At 32.6% G+C, this 18007-nt stretch overlaps 1 protein-coding gene across 1 annotated transcript in view; it reads right to left on the bottom strand.

The window, feature by feature from the left end:
- Window positions 1-18007, bottom strand: part of LOC139514520 (plexin-A4-like) — a 192242-nt gene that overhangs the window by 150751 nt on the left and 23484 nt on the right. Inside the window, exon 4 of the mRNA XM_071303881.1 lies at window positions 12381-12486. Within this exon, the coding sequence (XP_071159982.1) occupies window positions 12381-12486 (106 nt within the window). The remainder of the gene's footprint in view (window positions 1-12380; window positions 12487-18007) is intronic.

Here is an 18007-nt window from a genome sequence, read left to right on the forward strand (position 1 = left end):
GAATATCAAAATAGGAGAAAAATTTTGTCCCACTAAGTTCTTCATCTTCACACTTTTCGGTCAAAAACTGTACATTATTAACCTCTGGATTTTCTCTATTTCCTATACATGTAGGTATTAAATCAGAGTCATTGTCAAGTATCTCAAATTTCGCAACAATCTGACCCCTTGGAATATCAACTATTTCACTTGTAGAATTAAACAGTTTGACAGGCACCAGTTTATCTTTATTTACAGAAACTACCGATTTCGCTGTCAAAACACCTAATTTAAACAAATAATTATGGTTCGTGCATATTCCTTGCATACCATGTAAAATATCATTATGAACTTTGCCCCATACTATCATCTCAGAATTTGGCAAAACTGACAAACGCTTTTGATTTTTCACTTTACAAGAACGGGAACATACGGTCAACTTTGAAAAATCTAGCATTATTTTCTTCGAGACCAAATAGTCTGTGCCTAATAATAACGGATGTGATGTTTGTGAAAATACATGTACTAAAATCCAATGTTTTCCTTGTGGAATTTGTATTTTAATTCGTGAAACACCAATAATGTTAACAGATTGGTTATTAGCTAAAACAATTTTCTCACTAGTTGAATTTACCCATGACTTGTGAGTTTCAGGTATTGAATTAAATAATTGTTGTGAAATTACATTTATTGAGCTTCCCGTATCTACTAGGGCTGCAATTTTCAAATTCAAAATCTGTACAGGCAAATAAATAAACTTATTCCGGCTTTCCATATTTGATGTAGAACACTGCATTTCATCATCCGAAGTTTGAAAATGTTCAGATTGAACACTGTTAATAAATGACCTAGAAGGCGAACGACTACGACATCTGGCACCTATATCAGTCCTCCCGAAAAACCGTGCCTGGTGTCCTCCGGGACTGTTTAGTTTCCCGAAAAACTCTTACAAGTAACCGCTGAATGACCAATTTGGTCACACAACTGACATGTGATATCGGAACTGCTAACTCCTTGTCCGTTCCAGTTGCAATAACGTTTAATATGATTTGGCGAATTACAATTGAAACAAAGATTGTTTGTTGCCTGAGGGAGGTAGGTTGCCTGCTGACGACTGTTGGTTGCCTGAGGGGGGTTGGTTGCCTGCTGACGACTGTTTGTTGCCTGAGGGGGGTACGTTGCCTGCTGACGACTATAAGCAAATCGATCGGTACGTCTGTTTTGTTTTGTACTTTCATCAGTTTTAGATGCAGTTAAATTTTGGACTGCCGTAGTGAGAGTGTCTATTTGTGACTGTAAGGAGGCGAACTCGGAGTCACGTTTATCACTAGGTTTTGCCTGTTTACTTGCCACAGCTACTTGTAGCTCAGCCTTCCTATACCCATAAGCTTCGCCCATTTTAGCGGCTGCTAATGCCGATGGACTGTCTCTATGGTGACCGGCTCTTACAAAAAATGCTAGTTGTTCGGGTAACCCTTTAATAAATTTAACTAAAATTTCGTGATCAGGTTTTTTCAATGTATTTGCTTTTTCCACAAGTTGGCAATAAAAATCATCAATTGACTGGCCTGACGATAAAGACATGTTTTCAAAGATTTCACTATCAAGCATAACTGTAGGATTTTGCCAGTCTAAATCAACATATTTATTTGTGAACAAATGTACTATAGCTTCCCATGATGCCTTATTTTCAGACGATAGTGAATTAAACCAGGTTAATGCTGGACCAGTCAAATGTAAATGAAGCGCCGCTATTATGCGGTTGTCGTCCAGTGGTGAAATGTTATGTAAGGTTGCATATGATTCAAACTCAGCAATAAATAATGCAGCATTTTCATGGGGATAGCCGCCAAATTTCCGACAGTTTGCTAGTTTTTCCATCGTGTCTGAAATTGCAAGATTTGAATTACATGTTGAAAAGTTCAAAGGTAGTTTTGGGGACGGAGTAAGTAAATAATTAATATCTGGCTCCCGAAGCTGATTTAGCGACAAAAATTCGTCTGATAGAACAGAGTTTGGTTGTTCAAGTTCAAATTCTAGGGAATCGTCAGAGTACTGGGACAATGGTGATATAGAAACGGGTAAAGGCAGTAGTGGGGTTTCAGGTGACTTAATTGATATCAATCCAAATTCGACCTCACTGTCGTACTCGTTATCAGAAAAATTTGCCGAGAGTTGATTTGAAGTCATTTACAAAATTATGTTACCAACGATCAGGATTACCCTATACATGTAGCGAGTAAATTCTCACATACACATTCATAAGAAGTCATTTTAATATAAAGAGCAAAAATCAACAGTTGTGGGTCTAGCGAGCTAGAATGATATTACGCTTTTATATGTATACTTCAGTCTAAATGTAATACGCTTTTGTTTAATGCCTTGTGTAGCGAGTTAATTCTCACATACACTGAACCACTATACATACAACCATGTTCATGTATCAATACAAAGAGCAGCGAGATAAATTCTCACATTTTCTAACCTCGGACTTAAGTTGGTGAGATTTTTCTCGGCTTTAGAAATAAGACTCATTCGGGTACAAAAATTTCAACAACCAACGGAAATAAAAATTGTCTCTGTGTAAAAACCATGTGCTTGCCGCCTACATGTAATGTCACGCTTCAGTGCACGCCAATCGATCCTCGTGGTAATTCACAAAAATATTTCAGTTACACAGTATAAAATTGAAACAAATTGTCAAAAGCGGTTTACAAAACAAATTAATCCATTTGAAGTCCTCCACCATGAGATGTTCTTGCCTTTTACGGGGACTAAATAAATAGACAAGACATCATTACAAACACGTCTTTATTCTCCATAAGCACGTTCATACTAAAGAAACATCAAAAACAGCATTACGGGTCTGACCTTACACCCTTACCTGGAATAGCCCCGACCTCGAACAGAATTCAACCCTAATACATAACAACACATTTCTGCCAGACCTATATTTTCACTCAAAATTATCTATTTTTGTAATATTATGAAAAAAAAACCCAGCCCCCCCCCCTTTTTTTCCATTTTACCATCCCTTTAGTAGATGTAGAGTATAAAAAGTATTATCAGTTTCACCTCAAGAATTTTTTTATTTTTCATGAATAAATGTTAGCAGTTAATAAAAATGAAATTCTTACTGTTTATAAATAACAATGAAATGTAACTGTTTTCTGTTAAGGGGTTTCCCGAATTTTCCCGCCAAAAAGTACATGGCTTTCAACAATTGTAAACAAAGCATTCAATTTGTGATCATGGATTACAGCTTTAATTAATTGAATTTGGATATAGATATTCAACTTACATGTAAGGTACAGTCAGGCAATGTTTTTAATTTTTTTATGGATTAAAACTAATTTGAAAGAAAAGTTTAAAAAATAAAACAATTTTAGACATCAAAACAACAGACGATCTGAAATATATTATGAATATTCAGTGACCTATATATTTTTGGAACTCTGCTAGGGGTCAAAGTTACATCATTTTTCAAGCCAATGGTGTGTATTCTCTGTTACAACTAATCAACTGCGTTTGATATAAATATTTCAATAAATTGAGATGTCAAAACTTACCATTTCAAAACAGAAATTTATACTGCAAAAGGTTTATTTTTTTATTTTTTAAGGAGGGATATTTGGAAGTTGTGTCAGGCTATAATATTTATCATTAAAACAGTTTGAACTCCCAATTTCTATTATGTAATCGAAGCCTTGCATGTTGTTCTATCTAATCATGCAACGTGGTTGTAAAATCACAATTTTATAAACAAAATACTATGCTGGGACCGACAGGGAAATCAGTTTTGGCTGACCCAAGCAGACTAAAATATTGCCGGCCATCAGGTCCTGCAGAGCAACTAGTTTTGCCGGACCTGCATAAATTCTGCCCCTTAGGTCCAACAGGTCCGACGATTAGTTGCATCTCTGTTACAGTAACATAATAAAATAGATAAATACACAACACATTCTAATTCCAAAAGTTACTTAATCGATTTACCTCCCCTTGTATCTGAGTTATCTACCCTTTGATGTTACTGTGGATTCATTTATTTTCTTGGGTATCAATTTTCGTGGATTGCTAAAAACTTGCATATTCGTGGGTATTTGATTTTGTGGTTTTGCCAATCTCTGTATACAAGGTCTTTTAATCAAAGCGCTGTAAGCACTGTAGGCAGTTCACCAAAAACCAAGGCAAACATAATTATGAAAACTGTGGCAATGTTGCTTCAACATTTTCTTTAAGATTTAAAAGAACAAACATTAAACATTCATATATAATTGTACATTTATGTTCATTTAATGAATTAATCATTAAGGCAAATAATTCATATTTTATCAAGGTTTTCAATAGCGACGCACATGACCACGAATGGTCATGAGCCTTTCATAAGTCAGCAGTGGTACAAATTTGCAATGAATGCAGTTCTACTAGTTGATCGTAATTGTTCGTATTAGTTGACTATTAGTAGTTCAAGTTGACTTTAGTACAAGTTTGTAAAAGTATGAATGGACTTGCTTTCCTGGAAAGAAAACTGAGTTTGTGTTGTACAGTACAAAAGTTATGAGACACAAATCAGACAAATGTTTACTACTACAGGGATCAATGGTGAGGTCTGACTGACCTGTCCATAGTAAATGTAAATGACTCCCACCTTCACTTTAAGTTCATGATGTCTATGTTTGGAATAAAATGACAGGTGTTAGGGTCTAGCAAAGTGATATGCATATGTGTCGCCTATGAGATTGACCTTGTATGTCATTCAATCTTTTTTTAAATGAAAAACAGGAATGAATATGGCTTAGGCATTGGTATCTTAATCTTTTGCAAGTTCTCAAAACGCACACAAGAGGGTGTGGGGTGACCCTGGGGACTACCCCTATTTTTCATTTGATTTTTTATATTGTCCCATACATGAATATATATGGTTTATGGGTTGCGATCTCGACCGTTATCAAGTTTTCAAACAGGAGTGAATGTGTTGTTTTCTGGCAGAAAACCTAAGTCCAATTAAAAGTATAATTGGAAAAAATGGATTTATTTTTTTACAAAAATTTACTTCTGGATACTATCTTATGATCATAAACAAGCTTCTGTCTGAGTTTGGTACAAACCCAGGATAGTTTAAAAACTTTAACCACAGAGTGAATGTAATGTGTCCCCGCAGAAAAACTAAGTCCATCTATAAGTAAAAAACAGAAAAAATGGAATTTAATTTTTGCAAACTTTACTTCTGGATACTATCGTATGATCATAAACAAGCTTCTGTCCAAGCTTGGTACAAACCCAGGATAGTTTAAGAAAGTTATTGAAATTTTAAAAACTTTAACCACAGAGTGAATGTAATGTTTCCCCGCAGAAAAACTAAGTCCATTTACAAGTAAAATACGGAAAATATGGATTTATTTTTTTGCAAACTTTACTTCTGGACACTATCGTATGATCATAAACATGCTTCTGTCCAAGTTTAGTACAAACCCAGGATAGTTTAAGAAAGTTATTAAAATTCTAAAAACTTTAACCACAGAGTGAATGTTATGTTTCCCCGCAGAAAAAACAAAGTCCATTTATAAGTAAAATACGGAAAAAATGGAATTTTATTTTTACAAAACTTACTTCTTGATACTATCTTCTGATCTAAAACAAGTTTCTGTCCAAGTTTGGTACAAACCCAGGATAGTTTAAGAAAGTTATTAAAATTCTAAAAACTTTAACCACAGAGTGAATGTTATGTTTCCCCGCAGAAAAACTAAGTCCATTTATAAGTAAAATACAGAAAAAATGGAATTTTATTTTTACAAAATTTACTTCTGAATACTATCTTATGATCATAAACAAGCTTCTGTCTAAGTTTGGTACAAATCCAGTATAGTTTAAGAAAGGTATTTAAATTTCAAAAACTTTAACCACAGAGTGAATATTTGTGGACACTGCCGCAGACGACGACAAGGATGGAATGTAGGATCGCTAAAGTCGAAAGCTCAACAAAAAGGATGGTAGTGTTAGAGTAATTTTAAATCTCAAATCATACAATAATAATGTTGTCAAAAAATATTTCAAAATGGAAACTCTGCATACAGCTATTTTAAACAACATTAAACTTAACAAATTTATGGCTTCAGTCGACTTGAAAGATGCATATTATAGTGTGCCGATACAAGAAAGTGATAAAAAGTATTTAAGATTTAGATGGAAAAATGATCAATAGTGAATACCAATTTAAAGTACTTCCACAAGGGTTATCGAGCAGCCCAAGGGTTTTTACCAAATTGTTAAAACCTGTTTATGGAAAATAACGTGAAATGGGACATGTCAATGTGCCTTATATTGATGACAGTTTATTATTGGGTGATAAAATTGAGATTGGAAATGGGGAATGTGTCAAAGAGACAACAACCCGACCATAGAAAAAAAAAAACAACAGCAGAAGGTCACGAACTGTTCAGGTCTTCAATGTAGCGAGAAATTCCCGCACCCAGAGGCGTTCTTCAGCTGGCCCCTAAAAAAATATATACTAGTTCAGTGATAATGACCGCCATACTAATTTCCAAATTGTACACAAGAAACTAAAATTAAAATGATACAAAACTAACAAAGGCCAGAGGCTCCCGACTTGGGACAGGCGCAAAAATGCGGCGGTGTTCAACATGTTTGTGAGATCTCAACCCTCCCCTATACCTGTAGCCAATGTAGAAAAGTAAACGCATAACAATACCTACATTAAAATTCAGTTCAAGAGAAGTCCATGTCTGTTGTCAGAAGATGTAACCAAATCAGGCACAATCCTTCCTGTTAGGGGTTTAGTATCATACCATCATAACATATATGAGAAGAACATAACCCGTGTCATGCCAACAATTGGTTTTTGAATAAATATGTTTAGTTCCAATGCAAAGACCCTATAAGTGAATCAATATTAACGCCAAAATATGCAATCTTTAATGACCTGACAACAGTATCGTAACTATATCCCTTTTTAATAAGTCTATTCAAAGATTTAGTTAGTTTATGAGGTGAATACTGACACCTTTGTGCTTTATAAAGAATATTTTCATAAAAAATTGGATGTGAAACACCTGAACGTATAAGAAGTCTGCATGTTGAGCTATATTTACGAATGATGTCCTTATACCGATGATGAAATTTAGTAAATGTTTTGACTAGTTTGTGATATCGAAAACCCTGATGTAATAATTTTTCAGTAATACATAAATTTCTCTCGTTAAAATCTAAAACATTGTTACATACACGAGTGAATCGTACAAGTTGAGAAATATAAACACCTTAAGATGGTGACAAGGTAACGTCACCATCTAAAAATGGATAATTAACGATAGGAAATGAAAATTCATCTCTTTTATCATAAATTTTAGTATTCAGCTTTCCATTAGTGATATAGATATCAAGATCGAGGTAAGGGCAGTGGTTATTGTTAGTATTAGCTTTATTTAAAGCCTGTAATTCAGTGGTTGTCGTTGGTTTACGTGTTACATATTTGTTTTTCGTTCATTTTTTTACATAAATAAGGCCGTTAGCTTTCTCGCTTGAATTGTTTTACATTGTCTTATCGGGGCCTTTTATAGCTGACTATATGCGGTATGGGCTTTGCTCATTGTTGAAGGCCGTACGGTGACCTATAATTGTTAATGTTTGTGTCATTTTGGTCTTCTGTGGATAGTTGTCTCATTGGCAATCGTACCACATCTTCTTTTTTATATATCAGTTGGAATGTTGGGGAATTTGTCATATCTTTTTTCAGAACCTCAATGTAAAATTTACGTCAAACAATAATAATATTATTAACAGCTTTATCGGCCGAGACAAAAACAAATTCCTTGATACATATCATGAGTGTTTGAAAAATATTGAAGAAACTGTTACTTTACTAGATGTATGAGGATTCACAATTCATCCTGAAAAATCAGTATTTTTACCTACTCAAGGAATTGTTTTTCTGGGGTTCATTATAAACAATATGACTTTACAGTTAACTTCTGAAAGGAAAAAAGGTTTAATAGAATAATGTAAACGGCTTCTCTATCAAAAGAAAGTAACAATCACAGATTCAGCACGAGCAATAGGAACTAGAGGCTCTAAAGAGCCTGTGTCGCTCACCTTGGTATATGTGAAGTAAACAAAGGAAGCAGACAGTTGATGACAAAATTGTGTTTAGGTGATTGTGATGTGTTTGTACATCTTACTTTACTGAACATTCTTGCTGCTTACAATTATCTCTATCTATAATGAACTAAATTGTCCGTGTAGCTTCAGTGGAAAATGTTAGTAAAAATTTACAAATTTTATGAAAATTGTTAAAAATTGTTTATAAAGGACAATAACTTCTTAGGGGGTCAATTGACCATTTTGGTCATTTTGACTTATTTTTTAGTCTTAAATTGCTAAATAGCTGTACATTTATATTGCTGTTTACAGTTTATCTCTATCTATAATAATATTCAAGATAATAACCCAAAACAGCAAAATTTCCTTAAAATTACCAATTTTAGGGGCAGCAACCTAACAACGAGTTGTCCCATTCATCTAAAAATTTCTGGGCAGATAGATCTTGACCAAATGAACAATTTTACCCCTTGTCAGATTTTCTTTAAATGCTTTGGTTTTTGAGTTATAAGCCAAAAACTGCATTTTACCCCTATGTTCTATTTTTAGCCATGGTGGCCATTTTGGTTGGTTGGCCGGGTCAAAAAACACAAACTTTAAACTAGATACATCAATGATGATTGTGGCCAAGTTTGGATTAATTTGGCCCGGTAGTTTCAGAGGAGAAGATTTTTGTAAAAGATCATGGAGATTTACGAAAAAAGGTTAAAAATTGACTATAAAGGGCAATAACTCCTAAAGGGGTCAACTGACCATTTTGGTCATGTTGACTTATTTGTAAATCTTACTTTGCTGAACATTATTGCTGTTTACAGTTTATCTCCATCTATAATAATATTCAAGATAATAACCAAAAACAGTAAAATTTCCTTAAAATTACCAATTTAGGGGCAGCAACCCAACAATGGGTTGTCTGATTCATCTGAAAATTTCAGGGCAGATAGATCTTGACCTGAGAAACAATTTTACATCATGTCAGATTTGCTCTAAATGCTTTGGTTTTTGAGTTATAAGCCAAAAACTGCATTTTACCCCTATGTTCTATTTTTAGCCATGGCGGCCATCTTGGTTGGTTGGCCGGGTCAAAAAAAAATTTTAAACTAGATACATCAATGATGATTGTGGCCAAGTTTGGTTAAATTTGGCCCAGTAGTTTCAGAGGAGAAGATTTTTGTTAAAGTTAACAATGCTGGACGACGACAGACGACGGACGCCAAGTGATGAGAAAAGCTCACTTGGCCCTTTGGGCCAGGTGAGCTAAAAATGATAGCTGGTGAAAAATAAGTTCAAAATGGCGATTGAAAAACTCTAATCTCAATGAAAGAATGAAATTATTTCTGTAAAAAAATCCTAAATCCATGCAATAAATCCTTTGGGACTTTTGAGTTTCCAAATCGGTCATGTCTGGTATATATGGCCGTTTCCAGACATGTGCCTGACACCAAGTGATAAAAGAAGCCAAGTGAGCTAAAAACTGGTATGTGTAAATAATGTTAAGGAATTGTATCCAGGATGTCAGCATCTTTGTCATAACATAAATTATATTTGTAAACTGAAAAAGGTTTTTTTCGTATAAACAATAGCTAAGATGGAATTTTTAATGACCTTGACTGGCTTTACAGCCCTTGCACGGTAGGGCACTGGCTTGGGCCTTTTTTGGCATTTAATAATCATGCGCGTAGCTACATTAACGTCAAAACGCCCAGGCTTATTGGATTTGAATTTGAATTTGGTAAAAAAAAAAAATCATCTAAAAAAAATAAAAGAATTGGTTAACAGTATATCAACCTTCTAAGTCTTTTCTCGATAACTTGTAATTGCAAATACAAGGGACAAAACTTAATATCATATTATATATTTGTTCACTTTCTGTCAAAGTCTAAATCTACTGTGACTCACTTTCCTTTTTTGTCGAGCCTTCGACTTTAGTCGAAAAAGGGAGACTAAGCGATCCTACATTCCGTCGTCGTCTGTGTCGTCGGCGGCGGTGTCCACAAATATTCACTCTGTGGTTAACGTTTTTGAAAATTTAATAACTTTCTTAAACTATACTGGATTTCTACCAAACTTGGACAGAAGCTTGTTTATGATCATAAGATAGTATCCAGAAATAAATTTTGTACAAATAAAATTCCATTTTTTCCGTATTTTATTTATAAATGGACTTAGTTTTTCTGCGGGAAAACATTACATTCACTCTGTGGTTAAAGTTTTTAAAATTTGAATATCTTTCTTAAACTATACTGGATTTCTACCAAACTTGGACAGAAGCTTGTTTATGATCATACGATAGTATCCAGAAGTGAAGTTTGCCAAAATTAAATTCCATTTTTTCTGTTTTTTACTTATAGATGGACTTAGTTTTTCTGCGGGGACACATAACATTCACTCTGTGGTTAATGTTTTAAAATTTTAATAACTTTCTTTAACTATCCTGGATTTGTACCAAACTTGAACAGAAGCTTGTTTATGATCATAAGATAGTATCCAGAAATAAATTTTTGTAAAAAAATAAATTCATTTTTTCCGATTATACTTTTAAATGGACTTGGGTTTTCTGCCAGAAAACAACACATTCCCTCTGTGGTTAATTTTTTTTTAAATTTAATAACTTTCTTATACTATTTTAAATTTGTAGCAAAATTGGATAGAAGCTTGTTTATGATCAAAAGCTAGTATCTAATAAGGAAATTTTGTTAATATTTGGTACCTGTATATCTGTATTTTACTTATAAATGGACTTAAGTTTTTCTTCCAGTTAACATTACATACAGTCTACAGTTAAAGTTTTTAAAACATTTATTCATTCATAAACTATCCTGAAATTTTTATCTAACTTGGACAGAAGCTTCTTACAATCAAAAAGAGAGTATCAAGAGGAATATTTTTATTGATTGTTTTCCTCATTTTTGTTGAGCCTGGGAGTTACAGCAAAAGTAGGCGAGACACTGGGTTCCGTCGAACCCTTACAAATTTTTTAAAGCAATTATCATGTGCTATGATTCGATATGAGGTCTGCATTGTTGGTCGCGCCATTGACATTTATGCTGCGAAAGCGAGACATTTGGATCCTAAATTTTATCAGCGGTGCCAATATTATACAATGTAACTAGGTTCATTATGTGATAAGTTTTAAGATGTCAATAACTTTGTCAAACCTTCGTAAACATTTACCTTAGCTGAACAAAAACTGTTTATGATTAAAAGAGTATCCAGATAATGATGACGAAATTATATATATTTAGTTTTCCTGAATTTTATGAATAAAAGAAATTTCGTTTTGCATTTAAATTCTAAGGTTAAAATTTGTTACATATCAATTACTTTGTAATTTTTTCATATCTTCATCATCTTTCTTGGAGGGTCTTTTTCATGGTTAAGTTCTGAATCAATTTGTTTTCGTTCATTTTCAATTTTATACTGACAGACAGACTTAAAAAATTCTTTTCACAATTTTTGTCAGACCATCTTGAATTTTTGTCACGTTTGTTTCCAGCGACATTGATGGGTCTCTTAAAACAAAACTCGCATTTGGCACAAGTACAATTTAATTTTAATCTTTCTAAATTAAACCTCCATTTTCTCCATGAAGTTGTGCAGAAATTAATATTCCAGACCAAGAAAAACATCTAATGAAAATATTTGATTTGTTAAAAGTTTAAATCCTGTAATGGACTGATAAATAAATTTACTTTTCGCGGGGAGAAATCCCCAGCCAGAAGAACATTAAGCCTTAGGGTTTCATAGAGAACCCTTACACATTTTAATATTGCACCTGAACAACTCAGAAAATTAATTATTTCATGTTCATTTACGAAATTTGCATATAAATAAAATCATGTGCTTTTATTGATTGAGTGTTTTACCCCACGGCTCCCCGGCTTTATTCATATTTCAAAGTAACTGCTTCTGACGTTTACTCCAAATTAAGCCAATGACCGCCATTAGATTCTAAATAAAATCAATGAATAGATTAATCATTAAAAAAAAAACATTTTGTCTCAAGTATTTTTAGGAATGTTGTTATCAGTGAGTTTTTAATGACATGAATGGTATGTCATTCTGGGAGACTTCGCTCCCGCTAATACACTACCAGCAGGTTCTTCGACCTGGACCTGTAAGTGAGTGAGCTTGGGCCTTCAGGCCCCTCATCGAGGTTCGGGCGTACATGTAAAAATTACCTAGCTACGCCACTGATAATTTAACAAAATATCTATATAACATATAGGTAAAATATTTTTCTCAGTTGAAAATGTTTAAAATCAAGTGTTTATATTGTTACTCACAGAACTTGTGGTCTCACTAATCTGGTGTTCCTTTATTATAACTTTTAAGCACTGCCTACCAATAGATGGCAACCACCATGTAGTTTTATCCGGATTAATCACACATCTGAAAGTGAAAAAGAGTTACTACAAACTGTATCAAATAATCCTATAAAGCTTTAAGAAGACAAATGAAGCAATTGGTGCCATAATTGTGCCACAACTAGTCATTCTAATTAATTGAATTCGAACAATACAGATGTCCGTTTCAACGTACATTTTGTACTAAATTTGTCAATTTATCAAATTTCAAGAACGATATGTCATACATGTGATGGACTGTGAAACTGAGATCAGGAGATTGGGAAATTTTGGTCAGGAGATTAGGACTCAGATCAGGAGGTTTTTATTTACATAAATTTTATAGTAAAGGCAACTGTATATCATGTAGAAATTGTGTTTTTTCTTCAACTTTCTATCTGAATATAATATGTTTATAGTACCCATGTAGCCTTTCTATTTGAATGATATCACATTGCTAAAAGAAATTATTGAGAAGATTCCGATTCTTTCTTTGTATTTCTATAATTGATTCTTGACAGCTGTGTGTTAATAAAGTGCTTATGACCTTTTTTTTGTGTATATGTTGTGTACAAGTTGTAATGTTGTACAAATTATAATTTGTACAGATTTTTTGTACAAGTTATCAGTGTTTTATGACCTGCTGAACACAAATTGATGATGCAAGCACACAGTCTTTTGCTTCGCATATTTCTGTCATATTTTCATAACTTCATGATACAGTCTGATACTGAGCATTGACACAAAAACATTATAAGACCACACAAAGATTTTGTATGGAGATGAATATGGTATAAGGAAAAAAATAAAATTAGAATTTAAACCATTCAGGTATCCTCATTTCCAGTTTGAAGACAAGGAGAAAAGCACTAAATGTTAGGTTGAAGTATAATATTTTGAATTTAAAACATTCCACTGGTACATTTTATAAGATACACCTGTATCACCTGTTGCAAGAAGGAAGGTGTCAAAAAACTTATAACTTGTACAAAAATCCTGTACAAATTATAATTTGTACAAACTTACATCTTGTACACAACATATATATATATTTGTATTCATGTCGCCATCTCCTATCAATGGTATAGATAAATAAGAAAGAAATATGCTATACATGTAAATATAAAACATGATAAATAAATGAAAAAATAACAAACAATAACAATTGTTATGCATGGTTTTTGAGCATTATAAAAGTCATTTTTTCTAGAAAACTTTAGACTCAAACAGTGTAAAATATTTTTCTATTTTTAAGCTAAATCAATGTTCATCTGAAATTGATGAATATTGTTTAGTAACTGAAACACTGTAGTCTTTGACACTTGGACATGTTAAATGTTTTATGTTTTAATGCCAGATAGCTAAAAACTCAATGGTAAAAAAATGGCCACTGAAATCCATTCATGAAACATTTCATACACAGGATTTTTTTTTCTTCAACCGGAGGATGGGAGGAGACCCATGAAAACAGGATTATTGTATTCCCGTCTGGAGGTTCACATGTATGATATGTAAATACAGTATTGTTATATTAGTTTGACAGGGCTAATTTATGCTATAAATTTGAGTTGCTACTTTTTTTATTCCATATTAAGTAGGAATGTCAACTCGGTGAGGATTTAATAATCGATTACTTGTTGTATTTACCAAGCAATACTTGAGTACTTGCTAAGTAAAACATTTAGGTAACAAAATGGAAACACAAAATTATACTACTTTATGTATTGTAGGTCGTTGTCACATAATCATAAAATCTTCAGGATAATTACCTAGGACTAGATAATAGTCCAAGAAGTTTTATTCCACAGTTTATCACTCGTTTACTGCCTGTACTAATTATGTAAACAGGTAAATCTAATCAAGTTAATAATTAGTATCTATAGCAAAATTATAACTCGAACAACAGTATTTGAAAACTGTATATAAACACATTAAATGATCAAGAAAGGGGTGATAGTTATAACTTACTTATGCCTTTAGTTATTTTCTGAGGGTCGATACAGGGTGCAACAAAATTGTTCTTATTTGAAAATATTATCTTGTCAATTTTTTCTAGGACATACAATGTATAGATTTCTCAACAGTCCCGCTAATGAAAATATATGCCCTGATAGAACAGAGGTAGGGAGTGACTTAAAAATTAGCTAAAAGTGCCAGCCTTTGAAAAATGCTCTTGCTCATATATCCTACATATACCTGGGGAATTTCAAATGACAGTTTAACACAAACATTTGAATCTTTTTCAATTTTTATTAATTTTGAATAATATATAATGGTCCCAGGAGATCATATGTTCTAACTTCTAGATAAAAATGTTTTTTGTTTAAACTTAAGAAAGCAACAACACTCTAACAGTAAAGCAATTAGTCAAATATCATTTTGGTAATCAATACTCGGTACTACCGAGCGATGACATCACTAATTTTAAGCAATCAATAGGTCAGTTATTGATATGACGCTCATCAGTTGCACAAATGTTAAACTGCTTTTAATGTCAACAGTGATTGAAGAAAAAATTCTATAGATCATTAGTTGATATGAGGCGGCTCTCACTCAGCCCTTGCAAGAATCTTTTCACTGGGGTAAAGCTGACGACCGTTACACTGCATTCACGGTCATCCCAAGATGTCGGATGAAAAATTAGGTCAGTTTCTGTATTGTCTGTTAAAGTGTTTCTATATCATTTTCTTTACAAATCATACATTAAAACGACATAAGTTCATAAAAGAATCACTCGGAAATCACAAATAATTACCGAGAAATGTGCATGAAATGGAAAATTCCATTTGAAATAATCGTTAAGATGACCGTATTTCAGTCGGTGCCATTAAAGAAAAGTTAAAATATATGTACAATTTAGAAAAAATAATGGCAGTCAAAAAAAAGAGACAAAAACACTTTGATAGCGTGTGGAATGCGTTTAAAATATTATTTTTATAATTCAATTTGTCATTTATTTTTACAATCTATATTTATTGTCAAAACTAACATAAAATATTATAGTATCTAATAGCACAATTTATTATGTACTGAAAATCTTACGGGATATTTTTTAACTTCTTCAAAATTCTTTTTTATTTTTTTTTTATTTTTATAAAATTCTTTACAATTTTCAAGTGCCACACAGTGGTACGTAAACATTTAACTCTAATTATATTTTTTTCTGTATTTTCTTGGTCCTTTTTTTTCATATAAATAGAAAACATTAATTTACAACAATGTTTATTGTCATAAACAAATATATATTCAAATCTATCGCTAATATTACTGTATGTATGTTTGATGTGTTGTATTTGTTGTAAATCTTGAAAATAATAAAAATTTTAAAAAAAGATGACCGTATTAAATCATAATCAAAATATTTTCAAGATGACCGTTACATATAACAAGGATGACCTTGATTGGTAAAAAGATGACCGTAACTTGTAAAGGATGACCGTAATTTGTAAAGGGTGACTGTAATTTATAAAGGACGACCTTCAATTCTAAAAAATATCCGTACTTGTATTCAAAGCTTTTCGTTGAGTTGTCGATTTCAATAGGGGCTCGGTTAGCGGATATAAATATGTTTCATAAATTTCTTTTTTTAAACTATTGGCCGTATTTTGGGTCATGACAATGATAGTAAATTGCATATTTCTCGTAAACAATGAAATATTTATTGATAACGATGTTAAAATTTTAATACAAATTGACAGCAATACGACGAAAATTTGAAGAAACATGAATGTGTCCCTAGTACACGGATCCCTCATCTACACTATCATTTTCTATGTTTAGTGGACCTTGAAAATGGGATCAAACTAATTTGGCATTAGAATTAAAAAGATCATACCATAGTGAAAATGTGTACTAAGATTCAAGTTGATAACCTGAAGCTGGACAAACGGACAAACGAGCAGACAAACGGACGAATGCACGCACAGACCAAAAAAACATAATGTTCATAAATGGCCGGAGCATAAAAAACATTAATAATACATGCATGTATGAATATTCGGTAATCGAGCCCATGAGTATGGTTCCAGAGGAAGCTGATTAAAATCTTAATTTGTCTTGATATATGCAGGCGAAAACCGATTTGAAATAGAACAAAAAATCGTAGCTCTTTGTTAGAGAAGGCGATAAATGTTGACTGTAATGTTTACTTTAGTAACAAATTTTTTAAAAGTTATTAGAAACGACAATTTTCTTCTCAATTACGAAGTGTTTAATTTTAAAAACACCATTTGCCAAAGTTTTCAATTTATCTATTACATAGTAATGCAGAACAATAAGATATCAAGTCGACGACATGGGTACTATAAGTTGGATGTAGAAAATGCATAACCTCCGATTTTTTTTTTTTTACCACAGACGGAGAACATATCAATCTAATAGTTCAGAATTTTTCTTGTCTGCCCTTCCATTATGTGAATCAAGAAAAAGTTCCCAAAAATAGGTAACTATTGTATCGAAAAGAGAAAATCGAGTGCACCTTCTTATGTTAGGGCTTGTTTGAGGTGTATATTTTGTCTTTAAATAAAAACGTACAAAGCAAGAGTATTTGATATAGCATCTCGCTTCAGATTCTACAATTTTTATTTATACTGCACTCGTTCTATTTGAGCAGTCAAAATGCGTTGACTGTATATTTCTATGTCATATACAGTCACTGACCTGATATCACTTTTCCTCATGGATATTTAAATAGAAATTGCCCAAATTGTAATTAATTATTCATGCGACCTGGCTATTCAACCTGTTCTTGTTTTCAATGTATACAACGACTCAAACTTATTTCTTTTACAATTTTTAGAAAAAAAATATTTCACTTTAATCATTATGTTTTATGCTTATTGTTGATCTTTTAGTTCATTCTCAAACAATTCTTTCACCATCGATTAAGGGTTTCATCAGGAAATGTCCATTTCATCGTGTTGTATATTTCTCCACCTGCATGATATGAGGCCTTTTTATAAAAGGGGACGGTTTCCCAATATTTAAATAAAATAATAAAGTTCACACATTAAACAACAATTGAAAATGTTTTTTTTTTGTTGCAGTATAAAGACAATAATAGTGCATTGACTTGACATATCAACGATATAAGGATTCGGCACGAAACGGGGAAAATGCTCGGCATAGCCTCGCTTTCCCCGTTTCTAAGCCTCATCCTGATATCGTTGATATGTCAAGTCAATGCACTATTATTGTCTATATATGGGTCAAGTGAAATACCTATCTAATGAATCACAAAAACAGAGTAGGTGTGTTCAAATAGCTATTTTTTTCTAAAAGTACTTTACGACAGTCTTTTAATTTGCATGATGAAAATGCATATCTTCGAAAAAATATTTGTGTGTTTGTGTGATAACTAGGGTTTATAATCCTCATGCAACCACTGAAAATTTTTAGTCTGCCCTTCCATGAAATATTTAATCAGATTTTTTTTTTAAATGTTTAAGAATTTTCGAAATTCCACCTGACATCCGATTAGACAATAGTTTTAAGTTGAATTAATGCAGACAAGATCTTTAACTGATGCTTATTAGCTAGTAGATACATTTGTCTTTTAAAATACAACT

This window comes from Mytilus edulis, chromosome 1, assembly GCF_963676685.1.
Source record: "Mytilus edulis chromosome 1, xbMytEdul2.2, whole genome shotgun sequence".
In the NCBI taxonomy this organism is placed as follows: Eukaryota; Metazoa; Mollusca; class Bivalvia; order Mytilida; family Mytilidae; genus Mytilus; species Mytilus edulis.